Source organism: Acomys russatus, chromosome 15 (genome assembly GCF_903995435.1).
Source record: "Acomys russatus chromosome 15, mAcoRus1.1, whole genome shotgun sequence".
NCBI classification, from domain to species: Eukaryota; Metazoa; Chordata; class Mammalia; order Rodentia; family Muridae; genus Acomys; species Acomys russatus.
Genome location: NC_067151.1, coordinates 62,433,433 through 62,451,429, shown reverse-complemented (window position 1 = coordinate 62,451,429; position 17,997 = coordinate 62,433,433). Strand labels below are relative to the sequence as shown.

General features: G+C 49.4%; 1 protein-coding gene across 1 annotated transcript in view; it reads right to left on the bottom strand.

Moving 5' to 3' along the window:
* The window catches only part of Kcnn3 (potassium calcium-activated channel subfamily N member 3), a 144,402-nt gene that overhangs the window by 46,576 nt on the left and 79,829 nt on the right, over positions 1-17,997 (bottom strand). Inside the window, 1 exon segment of the mRNA XM_051157555.1 lies at positions 8,080-8,498. Within this exon segment, the coding sequence (XP_051013512.1) occupies positions 8,080-8,498 (419 nt within the window).

Genomic DNA, 17,997 nt, shown 5'->3' with positions numbered 1-17,997 from the left:
TCTAATTGGTTAAACAGTTCCTTTGAACCACATAACAGCTTATGCTGTGAAATCAGCCTATTTCTATTGCCCTCTACTTTGCATTAGCATAACTTTTTGCTCTTACTTTTTTCTGAGTCCCGTCTGCTTTAGGTTCCTCCTTTTAAAACAGTATGAACATAACTTTTGCTTTGAAATCTCACCAAAGTCAGGGCCACTGGCTTTTAATTGAGGGGGTTAAACTCAACGAGTGTTGATCATTACACATTTTAGATCTGGTTTTCCTGTCAGTTGGTTTTGTGGTTTTTGTCTTAGCGTTTTTTCCCTGTCCTGAGTCCTTGTTTCTTCTGTCTTAGCTTGGTGGGATGCGATGTTTGGAAAAGTGGATGTTGTTTCACCTCCTCCTGTCTCAGCTTCATCCTCCGTGGAATGGGGGTGCCCCAGTCCCCAGGCCTCATACAGGTCAAGTGTCAATTTGGTGGGGGGTGGGGGGGTGAGGGGTGGGGGGGGTGACTCATAGCCACTGTTGCTACTGTTATTCTTTGTCATATCACTTTAAAGTCCTCCTTGTGGGAGCCAGAGAGGTGGTTTGGTGGTTAAGAGCACTGGTTGCTCTTCCAGAGGACCAAGTTTGATTCCCAGCACCCATGTGGCAACTCACAACTGTCCAGGCTCCAATTCCAGTGGATCTGGTGCCCTCTTCTGGCCTCCATGGGCACTGCGCATATATGATATACAGATACACGTGCAAGCAAAACACCCACACATAAAATCAATCAGTCTTGTTTTTAAAATCCTACTTGTGGTAACCTTAAGGTTTAAATTATGACTTCAACTATATTTTTCTAATTATTGAGTTTGAATGTTAAGAATTAAAATTCTCCACATCAAGCTGGGTGGTGGTGGCGCACGCCTTTAATCTCAACACTTGGGAGGCAGCGACAGGTGGATCTCTGTGAGTTCAAGGCCGGCCTGGTCTACAAAGAGAGTCCAGGACAGCCAAGGCTACACAGAGAAACCCTGTCTTGAAAAAAGGATTCTCCACCTCAGCTGGTGAGCCCAAGTTGCTCTTACAAATGCTTCAAGCCCTCTCCTCTTAAAGTTCTAAAGATTTGTAAGCCCCTAATTACTGTTGAATTATCGTTTTTACTTCACGCACCTTCTCTGTACAGTCTACTTTTCCCTTGACATTAAAATTTGGTTTGGCAACCACGCAGAGCTGTGTCCACCTCTCTGGCTTTCACGTCAGCCTGTCATTAAGATCTTAACTGTGAGTCTTTTGTTGTTTCATCCAAATGACAGAGTGGGTCACAGTCTGCAAAGTCTGGCAAGTTGTCCTACTGACCCTTAAAACTTAGCAGACCTGAGGAAAGCACAGCCGCGCTGTTCGTGTGACTCTAGGGTGGCTAATCTTATGATTTAATACAATTGCAGAAAAAAAAAAACAATGGGTGTGTCTATGGATGGCTCACACCGCCCTTCTGATTGGAAAGAAGGTAATATTTTTATCTGTCCCTTCTGAGTCTACCAAGCCCATGTTTATCTGTCACCCGTGCCAATTCTGGAAAAGTTTTCTTCATGTATATCTTTGGTTGTATTTTTGTCTGTCTCTCTGTGCTAATCACCCTTTCACTCATCAGTTCTAGATTCTGCAACAACCTTTAAAATTATTTATTTATTTATCTTCATTTTTTTCTGGGGGAAGGACAGGAGGTGAGGGACCGCCTGTGCGCTCTGGTTCTCATCCCACCACAGTTTCTGGTGCTCTAACTCAGGCCATTAACCTGGGCAGTGAGGACCCTTACCCACAAGCCCTCTCACTGGCCCTCTGACAAAGCTTTTAAGTTGGCCCTACATTAAAAAAAAAAAAAAAGTCAACAACACTAATGTGGATTTTCTCTTCCACAAGACCCAATTTTGACTTTCAGGAACTCTGAGTGTGCGCAGATGTGTTTTCATTCCTTATCTGCAGTCTCCTTCATAGCAGAGACTGCTATTTTCTTGCACTGCAAGGCATATGCAGTCTTCCAAGGCTGCTTTGGGTGTTCCATAATTAATGTTCTGCTGCGTCTGTTGCCGCGGGCTGGTTTTTCTCTTCCTTACTGCTGCAGATGTCCCCTATAGGCTATGGCTAGGTAGGCAGCAGGACTACCTTGACCTTATAGAAGGCCAACTTCTCACTTCTCCAGCTAGAGGTAAGACTAGAGGTGAGCTTCACCCTGTGTGTGGGACACTTTCTAATCCACCGTCTGATTCCCTCAGGCAGTCACTTACAAATATTTAAAACCACAGACTTCCAACAGTTAAATATTTTTAGCATATTCCATGTATATATATATACATGTAAAACACCTGTATATTAAATACAGGCTTAACTTAAATTATCTTAGATAAAATATCTATGTCTAGGCGTACTTATCATTTTCACATAGTGCCCATGGATCTTTGCACAAGGCCCACACTGGTATCTGTGCCTCCCCCAAAGGGCGGCTCTCAACCACAGTCCCAAGCCCCATTCTTTCAGTATCTCTTCAGCCCAGCAGGGGGCTTCCTTAAGCCCCAGGAGGTGTGTGCCTGGTCCTGTGAACGCGATCCATACTGCTTTCCTGAAGTCAAGGCCATCGCCACAGGCTCTCTGTTCCATTCTGCTCCTGCCTCAGAGCTTCAACAATCCCCAACTGAACAAGAATATAAATTGTAGCTGGGCGGTGGTGGCGCACAGCTTTAATCCTAGCACTTGGGAGGCAGAGGCAGGCGGATCTTGGAGGCCAGGCTGGTCTACAAAGCTAGTTCCAGGACAGCCAGGGCTACACAGAGAAACCCTGTCTCAAAGAACAAAAACAAAGAAACAAGCAACAATAACAACATAATGAATATAGCCTGGCTCCTCCCCCTTCTCCTCTTCCTCCTGCAGGACCTCCAGCACCTCTCCTCCTCCTCCTTCTCCTCCTCCTCTTCCTCCTCCTCCTCCACCATTCCAATGATCAATCAACCCAGGGTCTCCTGCATGCTAGGGAGTATTTTCTCCTGCGCTGTAACCCCAAACCCAGAATGCCTTGATTCGCTCTGTTCTACAGACCAGATCTTTAGAATCAAATTCTTCATTAAAATTCTTGTATGAAAAAGATTAAAATTCACACAGTCAAAACCAAACACCTGCTGATAAGGCCCGAGATCCTGAGGCAGACAGCCTGCATACAGACTGAAGAGACACAGAGGGGAAAGAGTCCACAGGCAGCCAGCCAGTCAGGAGGATGAAGAGGGCTTACTCACAAAGCAAGACTTGGCCTTGCGTTTGTCAGTGCTGCAGGGGCTTTTCTGCTCCTTCCAAGGAGACAGACACACATGGCGGCAGTCAGAGCATGGCTCAGGGTGTGCAGGGAAAGCCGACTTCCCCGGCCCTGGTGCATTGGGACCTGGGGCCTCCACTGTTCCCCCTGCTGCTGCTGCTTGGCATTTGATGGTGGTTAATGAGGAGGTTCCTGGGGTGGCCCTGGGAGGCCTGTGGGAGGTGGGCAGGCAGCCAAGAGAATCCTGCAGAATGCTGAGTGCTGCAACTGTCAGGCCTCAGAGGCAGTGATGTAATGCATCTCTGGGGTCCTAGAAAAACAAGCTGCCAGTGTTGCTACTGCCATCCTGGCAACCAGGTGTTGCTCTCCCAACACAGGGCTCCTCTGCACCATTATGAATTCCTGTCTGTCCTTGGCAGGAGGAGATATAAAACCATTTATTGTCCCATAAAAGCCAACCCCAGATAGGTGAAATGACTCCTATAACACATCTTACTGAGGAGGGATTTCCATAGCAACTTCAGAAGTGTGTGCATACAGCTAAAGACAAGTCCAGCTGATGGAAGCCACCTGGACCATATGCAAATTCTGATCCTGGCAGCAGCAGCCAGAGCAGGTTTTAGAACCTGTCAGGGTGTGTAATGCCCTTGACAAGTCACTTACCCTCTCTAACACCAAAGATGACAGAGCCATCACCAAGCAGAGCGAGGTCAAGGTTATCTTCTCTATATCCCTCTCTCACCCTGGTCCAACTCTTCAGCCCCTTCCCCAGTGCAATCCCTGTCTCCATGTCTCAGCCAGTCTTGCTTATGGTTTGTCCTGGGAAAGCACAGGGCCACCTACAGTTCTAAAAGAAACTAGCCAGCCGGGCACGGTAGCGCACACTTGGGAGGCAGAGGCAGGTGGATCTCTGAGCTCAAGGCTGGTCTACAGAGTGAGTTTCAGGACAGCCAGGGCTACACAGAGAAACCTTGTCTCAAAAAAAAAAAAAAAATTAACCAACCAAACAAGCAAATAAAATGACAACAATGAAAGAAAGAAAGGAAGGAAGGAAGGGAGGAAGGAAGGAAGGAAGGAAGGAAGGAAGGAAGGAAGGAAGGAAGGAACTATTCAGGTCTTTGTAAGAGAAGAGTTTTGCCTGACTCCCTGAATTCTGTACAGGCTTTGATTCTGGGCAAGTCAGAGACCATGAGACCTGGGCACAGAAATTTGAGGGTGGGGACACTCTCAGGATCAACACAGGCAGTGGGGCACAGGCTAGGTGTGGTGCCATGGTAACAGAAACCTCGGGTGTGACCTCTTAGGAACCCCTAGAGTCTGAATACCTAGAGAGCTGTCCTCTAGGTCAGTGACTGCTCTCAACCTTCGTGTGTGTGTGTGTGTGTGTGTGTGTGTGTGTGTGTGTGTGTGTGTGTGTGTGTGTATTTTTAGCCTTTTTTATTAAATTTTTTACATATGCATTTATGCTCTCAACCTTCTTAACGTCGCCACTGTTTAATACAATTCCTTATGTTGCAGTGACCCCAACCATAAAATTATTTGCTTGCTACTTCATAACTGTAATTTCACCACTGTTAGAAATCGTAGGGAAATATCTGATATGCAGATGGCCTTAAGCAATCTCTGTGAAGGGGTCACTTGAACCCCAAAGGGTTGTGACCCACAGGTTGAGAACCACTGCACTAGGAGGTAACACAACCTTTAAACTCCACCCTGATAACCAGTGAGTTCCTGCCACTCCTGAGTAAGGAGTGTGACCCTGAGTCAGGCAGCTCCCTTGAGAGCTGGCATTTTCACAGCCAGCCCAGGCCTAGGTGAAGACAGAGTGCTCTAGTCGACACAGGGCAGGGCAGGTGCACTCAAATATCCAATGCACCCACAAATGCGCATGCATCCCCGCACATACACACTTGCACAGACATGCATGCATGTATGCACAGCACATGAAGACATCATTGAATATGAAGTCAGCTCTGAAAAACAGCGTGGCAAAGCGATCAGACACAGATATCAGAGAAGACCAAAAACCAAGCCTGGAGCTTTTGTGTCACCACAGCGACCTTCAGACCTCAGTCTGGGGACACGACTAGGACAGGGTAGAGCACAATTTCCTGGCCCGGAAGAATCCAGCCTTGGTTGGCAAGATACATTTGAAGCTTAGGGTTGAAAGCATATCTACATTCCGGCTGCACGCTCAGGAGCCCTGTGGCCTCAAACCAGTTCATTCTCAGCAGCCATTTCTACTGTGAGGACAGTCGGGGTTCCTGGAGTCTGCTGGGATAGCATGAGGTATGAGAACCAGGGCAGAGTAAGAAACAGGACCCACGACACTGTCCCCATGCTCAGCACCACGTGCCTAACCCATACCTGAGCCTGTGGTAGCAAAGGCTATCCTGTCCAGGGCCGACAACTGGAGGTTCTGGCTTGCTTTGTTTCCTCTCTTCCCCTGATCTTCAGCTGGGGCTCATTGGCCATGTAGCTGAACATTCTGTAGCAGTGCAGGCTAGCCAAGCTCAACAAGAGGCAATCTTTTTAAACCTGGGCTAACTGAGACCAACACAGCCTAATGCACTTTAACGTAAGCTAACCTTGTCTAACCGGCCCGTACTTGGAAGCTACGGAGGGTGTTAAGTATCAACTAAGATCAAAGACTTCTGAAAAGAAGGCTCTTCCAAATGTGGCTGTTCTCCAGAAGTGAACAAGTAAGTCACCACACTTGTGACAGTTTCAATAACCAATGAAACTCACTTGTAGGTACCTGGTTGTATGTTCAGCCTGCTCAGCCTGCCTGTTCATCTGAAACACATGCCAGACATGGGCGACAGACACAGAAAAAAACCTCAAGTGCCCCAAAGGGTTATACAAATTCAATTCCCACCATTGGAAATCTTGGCTCTTGATGGTTAGAGAAGAAAATAGGATGAGTTTCAGTGGGCATTTGGTAGTAGTCTGTCTAGTCTGGTTATAAAGAAAATGCAACCACAGAGTTCCTGCGTTATCCGGGGATTACACAATGCATATTATTAACTCACTACCATTGCATGACGAGATACAGTTTGCAAGGATTGCTTGGCTTGGCTCTAACAATGGATCCTGCAAAGTAGGAATCATTGTTCATTCATTACTGAAGCCTAGGGAAGTGGGGTGACTAGTATTCCTCAGCAGAGAGAGTCTCACAAGGCAGCCAGCATGTGGGGGGGGGGGGGCACACACCTGCCATCCCAGCATGGAGAGACAGGAGGAGGAAAGGTGGAAACATAACAGAAGGATCACAAGTTCAAGACTAGCCTGGACTACCCTGTCTCAAATGAACAAGAAAACAGTCCTTTGAGGAGTTGGGGGTTGGAAGCAGAACACCCACTTTCTCTGTCACAGGAAAGTATTTGCCAGAGAAGGTTTGTGAAGAGCTGTTTGGTACTGGATCCCTGCTTGGAAAAGAAGCCCAGCTGCTGAGCTATGGTGGGGCTCTAAACAGCTAGGTGGTGTGGCTTTGGGCTCTCAGTCAGAGTCCCCCCAGTACTGACAGTCACAGCATGGTTCTCAGAGTACTCCTTTCGTATAAGGACCGTGTTCTGGGCAGCACAATGCCTCTGTCTGAAACCAGAAAGCCATACCTACTGGCCGACCATTCCAAAGGCAGTGGGAAACCTTGTTCATGGCTCCCGTGTGAGTTCTAGTCAAGCCAAGAACCCGCTAGAAAATTCTCTGTCTTGTTTTATCTCTGCTCAGAGACGGGCGCGTGGAAGATGTGATGGTCAAGTCGAAAGTACTGAGGAGTTAAGGACAGCTACCCGGATCTGTGCATGCAGCAAGAATTTCCCCTGTGCCTTCCCACACAGCGAAGCTCTGGACCGCAGGAGCATAGTATTATTTCATTTCAAGTGGCTCTTACTTTAAAACGAGGAAAATTACAGCTCCTCGGGCCGACTCCAGAGTCCTTGCTTAGATTTGGACTCTACATGTAAACTCTGATTAGAATGAGACACGAGCCAGCTTGAAAAAACAGGTGTCACCAACAGGGCCTGAGGGGTGGAGGGGGGAGGTAGTGTCACCCTAATGGGGACCACTGGGGTGGCTGTTCTGAGAACTGGCTGGTCATCGCAGAGCCCTAGGTCTCCGGGCGGCCACAGTTCCCTCGTTCCCATCAGCGGTTCTCTGAACCACTGCCGAGCCCCCCTTAGTCTCCCCCAAATCCATTTCACCAGCATGGTGATTCTCCAACTTTAAAGTGCGTATGAATCATGCGAGAAGCTGCTAAAATGCCAGGCTGCTTCAGTTGTTCTGGGGGTAAGGCCTTGTGCTCTAACAAGTGTCCCTACGACGATGACGAGTCAGTCGGGGGACCAAATATGAACAGCAACATACTAGTAGTGATGTGTGATTAAAAAGAAGATTTGTAGGTGAAACAATTGTATGAGGAAATTTGAACTAAGCAAAAGTAAGTAGGCTTCATTACTGCAGGACTTCTCAGAGCCCTTCAAACATCAGCAAGCATCATTAGTCTCCAAGAGCAGAGCATAAAAAAAACTTGTAAATCAATAAATAGCAAGTAGGGGTTAAGGCTGTACCCAGAAGGCTTTGACACATTTGTCTAAAAGAAGGAGCAAAAGTTAGTTATATGTATTTTTTTCCCCAGCTTACCTGGGTTCCAATGTTTCCATATTCCACACAGCTCTGCCCTCCTCTGGCTCCCATGTCCTCCTTTGAGGTATTTGAGAACTTTCCTGCCTCCTCCATCAGACCCAAGACCTGGGCATCCTTGCTCCTCCTCCCTCACCCCCATCCCACACTCAGGGGCTCCCTGGAATACCTTTCGCACACTCGCACCGTCCAGGCCGCGATGATCCAGAGCGAGATGCTGAACACCAGCAGCACCGTGCCGGGACAGATAGTCATGAGGGTCTTCATGACAAATCGAGTGTTGAAGTTGATCTTGTTGAGGGCCCCGATGCTTCGGGAAGAGGCATCAGTGAAGAGCTTGCTGTGTAGCAGCATGACGCGGGCGATCAGGTATAGGCGCAGGAACATGGGGATGGACAGGATGATGTCCACGTCAGCCTCCGCCCGAGACGGGGTGTAGGAGAAGGCCAGGCGTGCGGTCCAGAAGAACTTGTACTCTCCAGGAATGGGATGGATGGCGCACACCAGCATCTCCAGGCTGACGTAGAGGATGCGTTCGTAGGTCATGGCTATCCGCCAGTCATCTGCGCCGTTGTCAATCACAAAGAGCTGGAAAGCAGAGAGCGCATTAGTGTGGTGGCCCAGAACAGGTGAGCAGCGATGTCACAGTGTCACAGAACAGGCAGGGGTCGGGGTGCTGGGGCTCCATGAGCCTGACCGCCTCGGGGGTGGGCTAGGAGTCTATGGATGGTGAGAGCCCCGGAGGGGGAGAGTCATGGGCAGGGGGGAGGCCTGCGTGGGTCCAGCTGGAGGTCTTGGCTAAGACACCCATTCTCTGCACCTCCCTCGCCTCCTCTGGAACTTGTTTTCTAGGATATTGTCATGTTTGTTTGTGACAAGGTCCCATTCTGTATCAAGCTAGCCTCGAACTCATGGACATCCTCCTGCTTCAACTTTTCTAGGGCTGGGGTGATGAGAATAAACCAGCACGACAAGTTGGATACTGAGATTTTTGTTTGTTTGTTTGTTTGTTTGTTTGTTTGTTTGGCTAGAGAGATAGCCGTGGGTGCTGGGAACCAAACTCTTATATGTTTGGTGGTGAGCCTAGCCTTTAACAGCTGAGCCATCTCTCCAACCCAGATGTTGAGATTTATAATAAGAAAGAATATATCTGGCCTTCAGTTTGGCTGAGGGATGCAACTACTAAAACTCCAGGAGAGGGCTGGGGTCCAAAAGAGCTTGCACAAGACCAACAACACACACGCACATACATACACACATACACATCCCACACCACACACACACACATATGCACATACCGATACATACATACACCTACATACACAACACACAAACAATAAGCTTTAAACCTAATGAGTCCCTTGGGGGGTTGTTTTGTTTGGAGACAGGGTTTCATTATGTAGTCTTGGCAGGCCTGTGTTTTGTCATGTAGACTAGGCTGACCTTGAACTCACAAAGAACTACTTGCTTCTGCCTCCCAAGTGCTGGGGTTAAAGGTGTGTACACCTGGCTGCCATTATTTAGTGCTGGAGTTTAAGCCCAAGGCCTCTCACAAACCAGGCAGGTGTTTTTGCCACTAAGCCACCGCCATCACAGTCTTCTTAATGCCCACATCATGACTGGCCAGCCTCCGGATGGGAGCGATGAGGAGAGTGGCTACCAGCCTTACCCTCCCCAGCAGTGGACCATCAGAGGCAAACGATGTCATCAAGTGTACCACACAAAGGAGCCTCTGCCAGGCCCAAGGACAAGGCGTAGAGACTTCCTCATAGCTGAGCGCGTGGAGGCACCTTCGAGGAAGCATGCCCACAGAGGCCCAGGAGCTCTGTGCCCTTCCCATGCCCATGCCCCTGCCCCAGGAGTTCTTTCCAGCCTGCTGCTCCACACCATTCACCGAAGCATCCCGAGGGATAGCTGTGCAAATGTTTCCCTGGGATGTGCATCAGGCTCCAGCATGTGGTGAATCAAATCCAAGGCCCAGGTCAGGAGCCCTGACTCACAGCGGGTCAGGCAGCCCCAGGTGGGCTTTCCCAGTGGGGGCCAGACCAGACCCGAAGGACCAGGCCAGTAGGCGGTGGGTGACATCAAATGCTAACTTCAAGTAGAGTGTTAGAGCTGGGTTAAACTGCAGGACACCCCTTTGGTGTCCGTGTTTGGTGTGTGGACAAAACTCCCACAAATTCAATGAGCAGAGCGTGCTCTGCTGAGGAAAGACAGCAAGAGGAGGAAAGTTCTAGGTCAGTCTTTTTCTGCTCTACATTGCCAAGTCCCCTTCCAGCCCGAAGGATCCAGCCTCCATGTGTTAGTATGCGCTAAGGAAGATTAGGAGGGCTTTTGTATCTAAAAGGAAAACAGAAACACACACACCCTTGGCCCCCCCACCCCCCCCCACCCCTCTGGCCCCCACATCTCTTTGCTTCTGCAGGTGTGGCATTGATGGAGAGAGATGTGTCATGCAGCAATGAGCTCACAGGGAGGCCAGGTTCCTGACCCTTAACTCAGAAGGGGCAGCACCAAGTATCTGCTGGCCACACTGCAATCTTGGGCAATGCATGAAGCATTCATTGCATGGCTCCTGAGCCTACTGCTAACCAGCTATGGAATCCTGGGTGAGTTTCTGGGCCTCTCTGACCCTCCATCCTCTTTGTCCAGGGGTGTGACATCTGCTGCGAGTCAGAGAAGCTACAGTGTGTGCACTGCATAGATTATACACAATAGTATCCAACGTGCAACAAACCCTGCTGTGCACCCATCACACCACTAGCTACTATGAGCAAAGTGGTGACTATTATTGTCATTATTATCTGTGACTTATCATTAGCCTTACCAAGGCTAGTATCTTGGTCTTTCTATACAACGAAGACTGGGTTTGGCTATGTTTCCATTCCTTTCTAGCACCAGACTTCCTCAGAGCTCTGAATCCTGGGGCCCAAGTCATAAGGACCCACTCCACCTGGCATTCCCTGGGTACCTTCTACCTAAGGTGCCTTTGCATACTCAGCTGAGATTCATATCTGGGGGAGACTCAGCCTTTCTCCCCAAGGAAGCCCCACTAGGGATCCCCTGCTGTGTTTGATGACTGGTCAGAAACTCCACTCCTGCCTTTCCACAAGCTTAGTCGTCTCTGAGGAGGGAGGAGTCTTGAAGGCCTCAAGCAACTGGGGGCCTACCTAAGGCTGAAGCCACAGCCAGGACAATGGAGGTGCCCATTATACTCTCTGCATCTCCCTGGCTGCTGCCGGCCGCCATGCATCCACACACCTTCTTCCCAGATCCCCAGGGATCCATTGCCCTCCGGCATGGCTTCTGCAGGCTTTTAATGAGGAGCTAGGGTGGAGGTCCTGTGGCCTAACTTGGCTGGTGCTCTGGGGCAGTGAGCCTTGGAGGGCAGGCATCCCCACGTGCACATCCTGAAAGGAGAGTGACCCCTGAATCCTGCCTGGGGTGGCCAGTTCTGAAAGGCCAGTTAACAGTCAGGCTGGGAGAAAAAGAACCCAATGATACGGCAGGAGCTGGGGAAAGGTGAGTTTAACCTAACATTCCAGCATCCACAAAGGAGAAAAGATGGCTGCATGATGAGCTGGTCAAAGGGCAGAGGAACTAAACCCCCCTCTCTTCCACTTCTGCCTGCAGCAGACCGTGTCTACCACCTCCAAGGACTGGGCCCCAACCTTCTGCTTTGAAAGTGGTACCCTTCTTTCTCCACTGCCTTCCCATGAGTTGCTTCATCCAAGGAGGAGGAGAGGAGGAGGAGGAGGAGAAGACTCTTGCTGCCTGAGCACACCAGATACAGATAGAAGGCAAACAGGTGAGTCACATGATGCAGACCGTGCATATGGGGGATGGGGTCGGGGTGGAGGGGTGCTTCTTGCTTTTAGTGTCTGCCTGTGACCTTTGTGTGCCACTGGATCAAGTTCTAGGCTAGCTAGCAAGCCACTGAGAGAGAGGTAAAGGAGGTGGCTGTGGAGGGGGCCGCATAGGGCCATAACAAATGGGGAAGCTCAGTAAGGTCATAAACCCATGTTCAACAAACACGTTAAAGGCCTGCTGTCTTGTTGGGAGCAGACAGAGCAGAACATCCAAACAAGGCCCCATGAGGAAACTCAGCCGGGGAAGCAGAGTCTACCCTGAGAACGCCTGGCTGAGGGGCCTCTCATCTGGGAACAGGGGAAAGTACCAGCCCAGGGGAGACTCTCTCTCTCTCCTCTCTCTCTCTCTCTCTCTTTCTCTCAGTGCAGTAAGGCCTGGGGTTTTCCCAGCCCCAGATCCATCAATTAGAACAGACCTATGGCCATTCCAAGGCGTTTGTCTGCTCCTAAATGCTGTCCCACAGCCCAAGTCACAGCAACATGACTCTCTGACCAAACTCTTTAAATACAAAATTAAAGCCTTCCATCCAGTATTAAAGAAGCACATTTGGTTGCTATAGTAACTGGGTTCACGCAGTAGGAACTGAAGCAATGAGTAACGGATTCCTTTGATTGCTTGGTGGGGACTGAGCTGGTACATCATCTAAACTGAAGGATAGGGGTCTCCACTGAGCTACACAGTTCAACAGGAAAGAGCCAAGACAGTGTCCCCACCAGCCTCTCAGGTGCCCTATGTACTTCAGTTTCCTGATGCGAGGAAGATGGGTGCAGTACTGTGTAGTCAAAGGCAGAGGCTGGTGATCTGCCTCGAAGCCTCCCACAGGCAGGTATTAGACCTCGCTGAGTCGGCTTGCCTGTCTCTATTACGGGACAACTCGCCTGTTCCTTTGCGCTCCGCTGCCTGTTCTCCAAGTAGGTGGATCACAGAGCCGGCTGCTGGAGCATTTACAAGCAGTGTGCGCTTGGGGAAGGTTGTTTGGAGTAGAGGAGCAAGGAGAACTATTTCAGGCTGCAGACTGAGAGCACCCGCTAGACAGGCACCACGACAGGGTTTGATGGTTCCGCAGAGCTGGGCATCTCCCCGAACGCCCATGGCTCTTCCACACAGGGCGGCCTATGCCTTGGCCTTTCCATGCCCAAAATCACAGCTCTGCAGGGTGACCTCACTTCCTGCAGATGCACCCTGCAGCTCCTCGGCCTCCTGCTCCCTCTCTGTCAATCACAAGTTTCAGTTGTTTATTGGTCTTTAGTGCATGCCTGTCTGTCTTGTCACTTAGACCAGTGGCTGTCAAAGTGGCTGCACATCAGAGCTGCTTGGAGGCCTGTTAAAATTCCCTTCGCCTTCCACAACAGGCACATGGCAGAAGAAAGGGGGAGGGAGGGAAAAATGGGGTGGAGGAAAAGGGAAAGAAAAGTATCTCTAAGCCAAGGTCCATCCTCAGACCAAGACCAGATCTGTGGGAGGGGAGGGCTTGCAGCTGGATCTGTGTGCTGGGACCCAGTGATTTCAGCTGGGACTTCCTCGATCTTGACTATTGCTAATGCCCAACCTCAATCTTAGCAAGTAGCAGATGGTTTTAAATGCTGCCACTTATGGGACTTTGTTCACCTTCCCTCTCTAGGGATGTTCCTTTCTCTGAGGCTGAAGAGTTCATGATGGTCCCCAATGTGCACTGTCTTAGCTTTCTGTCCCTGGGATATATAAAGCACCAGGACCAGAAGCAATCTGGGGAGAAAAAGGCTTATTTGGCTTACAGGTTAGAGTCCGTCATCATGGCAAGCCACAGCAGGAACTGCAGTAGAGACCATACAGGAATGATGCTTACTTACTGCCTTGCTTCCCATGGCTCACTCAGCCTGCTTTCCACCACCGCCCCCTTTTTTTTTCTTTAGAGACGGGGTTTCTCTTGTAGTCCTGACTGTCCTGGACTAGCTTTGTAGACCAGGTTGGCCTCAAACTCACGGTGATCCTCCTGCCTCTGCCTCCCAAGTGCTGGGATTAAAAGCATGCACCACCATGTCCAGCACTCAGTCTGCTTTCTTATACCAGTCAGGACCACCTGCCCAGGGATGGCACCGCCCACCGTGCCCTGTCAATCATTAGTCACGCAATCCCCTACAGGCTTGCCTATAGGCTATGGAGGTTCCCAGCTGACTCTAGTTTACGTCAAGTTGTGAGCAGGGCAGGGAACCTAAGCAACCAACACAGGGATCCTTCTTCAAGAAGCCAGAATTCCATGGTACTTTGCTGCCGCCACCCCCTACCTGGCATGTGTTCTTGGTGCTGTGAGCTCCTTAGCCCATGTTGGTTCACTTACCTCTAGTGCCTGCGACTGGTGCCTGGCAGTCACACTGTGACATTAAGTCAGTTCTTGGTGAACGAGGGACAGGTAGGGGCAGATGACTGGTTTATGAAGGATCCAGAATGGAGACTCCTGTGGGAAACTCATTCCTAAGCCTATGACTAACGAAAAGCCTGATGATACATTTCATGGCCTGGAGGGTGCTGCCGAGTCCCCGATTCCCAGAGGACTGTCTAATCAGCAATAAACTGCCCCAGGTGGTCTCCAACGTCACAAAGTCCTAGAGCTAACCTGGAACCAGAATCTAGGCTTTTTAAAATGATGTTTATTATTATGTTTATTACATTTATCTGTTTACTTATAGGGGTGCTCGTGTGTGTGTGTGTGTGTGTGTGTGTGTGTGTGTGTGTGTGTGTGTGTGTAGAAAGATCAGAAGGCAGCTTGCTGGAACTAGTTCTCCAGTCCCATTGTGTGAGTTCTGGGGACCAAATGCAAGTCATCGGACTTGGTGGCCGACACCTTTACCTGTCGAGCCATCTTGCCGGCCCTGGAATCAGGATCTTGAGTGGCTCTAGATCAGAGGGATCTAGGGGAATATGGGCTAGTGTCTTCACAAAGGACAAGTCTCCTCAATGACCTAGCCTGACTGCCTCTGCTAGGTTTTGGAAAGGCCCTAGGGTGATGTTGACAGGGGGCACAAGGCAGGACTCCAGACATCCCTGGAAGAGAGAGGTATCATGGGGCAAACAAGGAATTTTTCTCCTGTCCCAGCCCTGCTCCCTGGGTAGGAAAAGAAACCCTGCCTCTAAATTGCTGAATCTTGCAGCCTCTCCTTGGAAGAGATTCTCTTCATGCAAGGAAGGGCCAGCCTGCAGAGGGGACATGTGGCACCACGGCCTGCAGACTTCCCAAAGTACCTCTCCTGCCTCTGATGGTGAGAGGTTGCTCCGGGGGGCATCCCTCTATCCCCCCCTTACTCTGAGAGCAGAGTTACTGTAATCCCAAGAGCTTCTGGAGCAGGCCGGCACAGCAGAGTGATTTCTAATGTGTGGTAATTAGAGACAAGCCAGAAGTGATTCAGTTCAACTCGGCTCAATTCAATGAAACAACAGAGAGAACCAAGAAGCTTAGGACCTCGTAAGGACATAAACATGACTCAGACACATGTCCCCACAGCCAGTTTGCAGTCTCAAGTGGCTCTAGCATTAGAAAGGCAGATAAGGACCCTCACAGGAGAGCTTCTTGGACAAAGCAGGATGTCAGCACCACTTGGAGACAAGTATGGCATGTCGATTACAGAAAATGTCCACAGAGCCACTCGCTTCTGTGAGTGTGACATCACCTATGTCTCAACTTCTTGAGTTTGAACTTGACCATGGGCCTCTCTTTGGGAAATGGGACGTTATAAAATGCAACACATCTGAAGTTTAAAAGACCACGTCTACGGGGCTTGCTGCAGACATATGGCTTCGTTTTTCCTGTCACTTGACTTTGCCGGGCACTACAGTGAGGCCTTCCCAGACCAGCTGCGTGACCAGCGCTCTGCAGAGGACCACCATGGTGAGCCTAGTTACAGTTGGGGCCTTAAGCTATCATCTTTCAGGGATGCTGCTGTGTAGCACCATCAACAGACTCTGAGACTGACGCGCACTTGGGTAGATACTGTGGCAGCCAGGTGATTGGCCTCCCATGGCCGACACTTCCTGTTTCAGTTCTCCTGTGACAAGCCCTAGAAAGAACCCATGATGCCTATTCATACTCTCTCACCCCTATAGTTACAGGGCTGGCCAGCCCATGGGAGGGGCAGGCCATGGCCAACAGCCATTGCACCTTCCAGCCACCCTATGGAAACGCCATTCCAGACACCAAGAAATAAGTCAAAGTATTAAAGGGTTATTTTCCAGGCTATTTAAGTTGTTTTACAAAGTGTTTTCTGGAAGTGTTTAAGGAAGTTCACTGGTGAACTAAATCAAGTAACAGACAAGATAGAATTTATGGAGTGTGGGAACAGCGCGTCTCCTTAGCAGACCAAAAGAGTTGTGTGATTAGCTGGCAGGGACAAAGAGGTCAGTGTGGTTATCTTAACTCTGAGTGGCCACTGACAGTATCAAAGAAATTATCTTAGGGAGCTTGAGTTGTGCCGGAGACCCCTGCTCTTACTGGTGATGCCGGGTCTCGGTAGGCGCAAGCCCAGAGGAGCACTCAGCCACTCCAGGTCACTGAGGTGGGGCTTACTTCCCCCTCAGAGTATCTCACAGAGAAGCTGTGTCATCATCACTAGCTCACAACAGCAAGCTCTGAGGGGCCAACTGGTCACCTCAGAAACAGGTCAGTTCAAGCAGCCGCTCTGGAGCCTCCCAGGGGACAGCTGCAGGGTGGAGAGTGGCTGCCCTCCAGGGAAGCGAGGAGAGGCCTTTAACTGTCCTGCTCTGTTTCACAGTGAGTGTGAGTTGTCTCACTAGTTCCCCTCCAGTGTGGAAGACTTGGGGTCTTCGGCTCTCTATCTGTGCAAAATCACCTCCTAAAATGTTCTCGCTGTCATCAGCTGTCAGCCGTCAGGCGTCATAGGAGACTGTGTAGATTGACCTACTCCAGCCGGCCTGACGAGTGTACATTCTTACTCAACTATAAGGTTTTCTAAATTAAAGAGACAAAATGAGGTGGCAGGTGGGTGAGTAGGGGGCTTTTGTGTTCTCTGCTGTTCCTTCTGTGGGAGAAAAACCTCAGAGAATTTTTGGAGAGATGGCTCACAGTTAAGAGCACTGACTGCTCTTCTAGAGGACCGGAGTTCAATACCTAGCACCCACCTGGTATTTCTCTGCAAATCCAGTTCCAGGGGGTCCAACACCCTCACACTGACATACAGGCAAAACACTGATGCACATAAAATTAAAAATAAGTAGTTTTAAAAAAAAAAACAAAAAAATAAGTAGTTTTTTAATGCAGAGGAAAATACCTCAGATTTTTTAAAAATCTGAATTTGTTTGTTTGGTTGGTTTGTTTTTTGTTTTGTTTTGTTTTGTTTTTTTAAGACAGGGTTTCTCTGTTATCTTGGCCATCATGGACTCACTTTGTAGACCAGGTTGGCCTTGAACTCACAACAATCTGCCTGCCTCTGCTTCTCAGGTGCTGGGATTAAAGGCATGCACCATCACACCCGGCTCGAAAAATTCTGAATTTTCTTTAAAATGTGTTATCAAAATATATCTTGTAGATAAATAAACTTAAACTCCTTGGAACATATATTATGTATGTACACCATTACTATGGTGTTACCATGGAAACAGCATCAAAAAGTCCTGTGATCCCTAATTGGGTTTCCCTGAGGACAAGAGCTGATTGTCAGTGATGAAATGAACTCCAGGCCGACAGCACCAGGGAACATAAAATTTCCAGTGAGAGGAAGCTACATGGAGCTAGATGAGGAAAAGGAAAAAGAAAAAATTGAAATTTAAAAAAGCAAAATTCTGGGCTGTGTCGGCAAAGACTATCATGTAGCATCAGAAAGGCGGAGCACTGGTCGTGGCGCTCTCTTGCCCCACCTTCTTCTGCATCCTTCTAAGAAGAAATCTTCCCCACCTGAAGCCAAGGCTGCTGGCACAGGGCCATGTGTAATATCCCACGGTGGCTCCGGGCCCAGCCAGACCAAGATTCCCCTAAGTGTCCCTCGCATCACCACCAGTCTATTGCCATAGGCACACGAACCCTCTGGGCCTTTCGAGCCTGAATGCCATACCTACGGGGCTAGCAAAGACCAGTGATGACCATGAATCATTTTGCCTGCCCCCAGTTCTTGGAGAACAAAAGCCAAGCAGGACCCCTGGCGACAGAGCTCTTGGTCTCTGGCAAGCCTTTCTCTGTCCCTGGCCCTCAGATTCCTCATCTGCAACTTGCAGCTTTCCATTTCCTACGAAT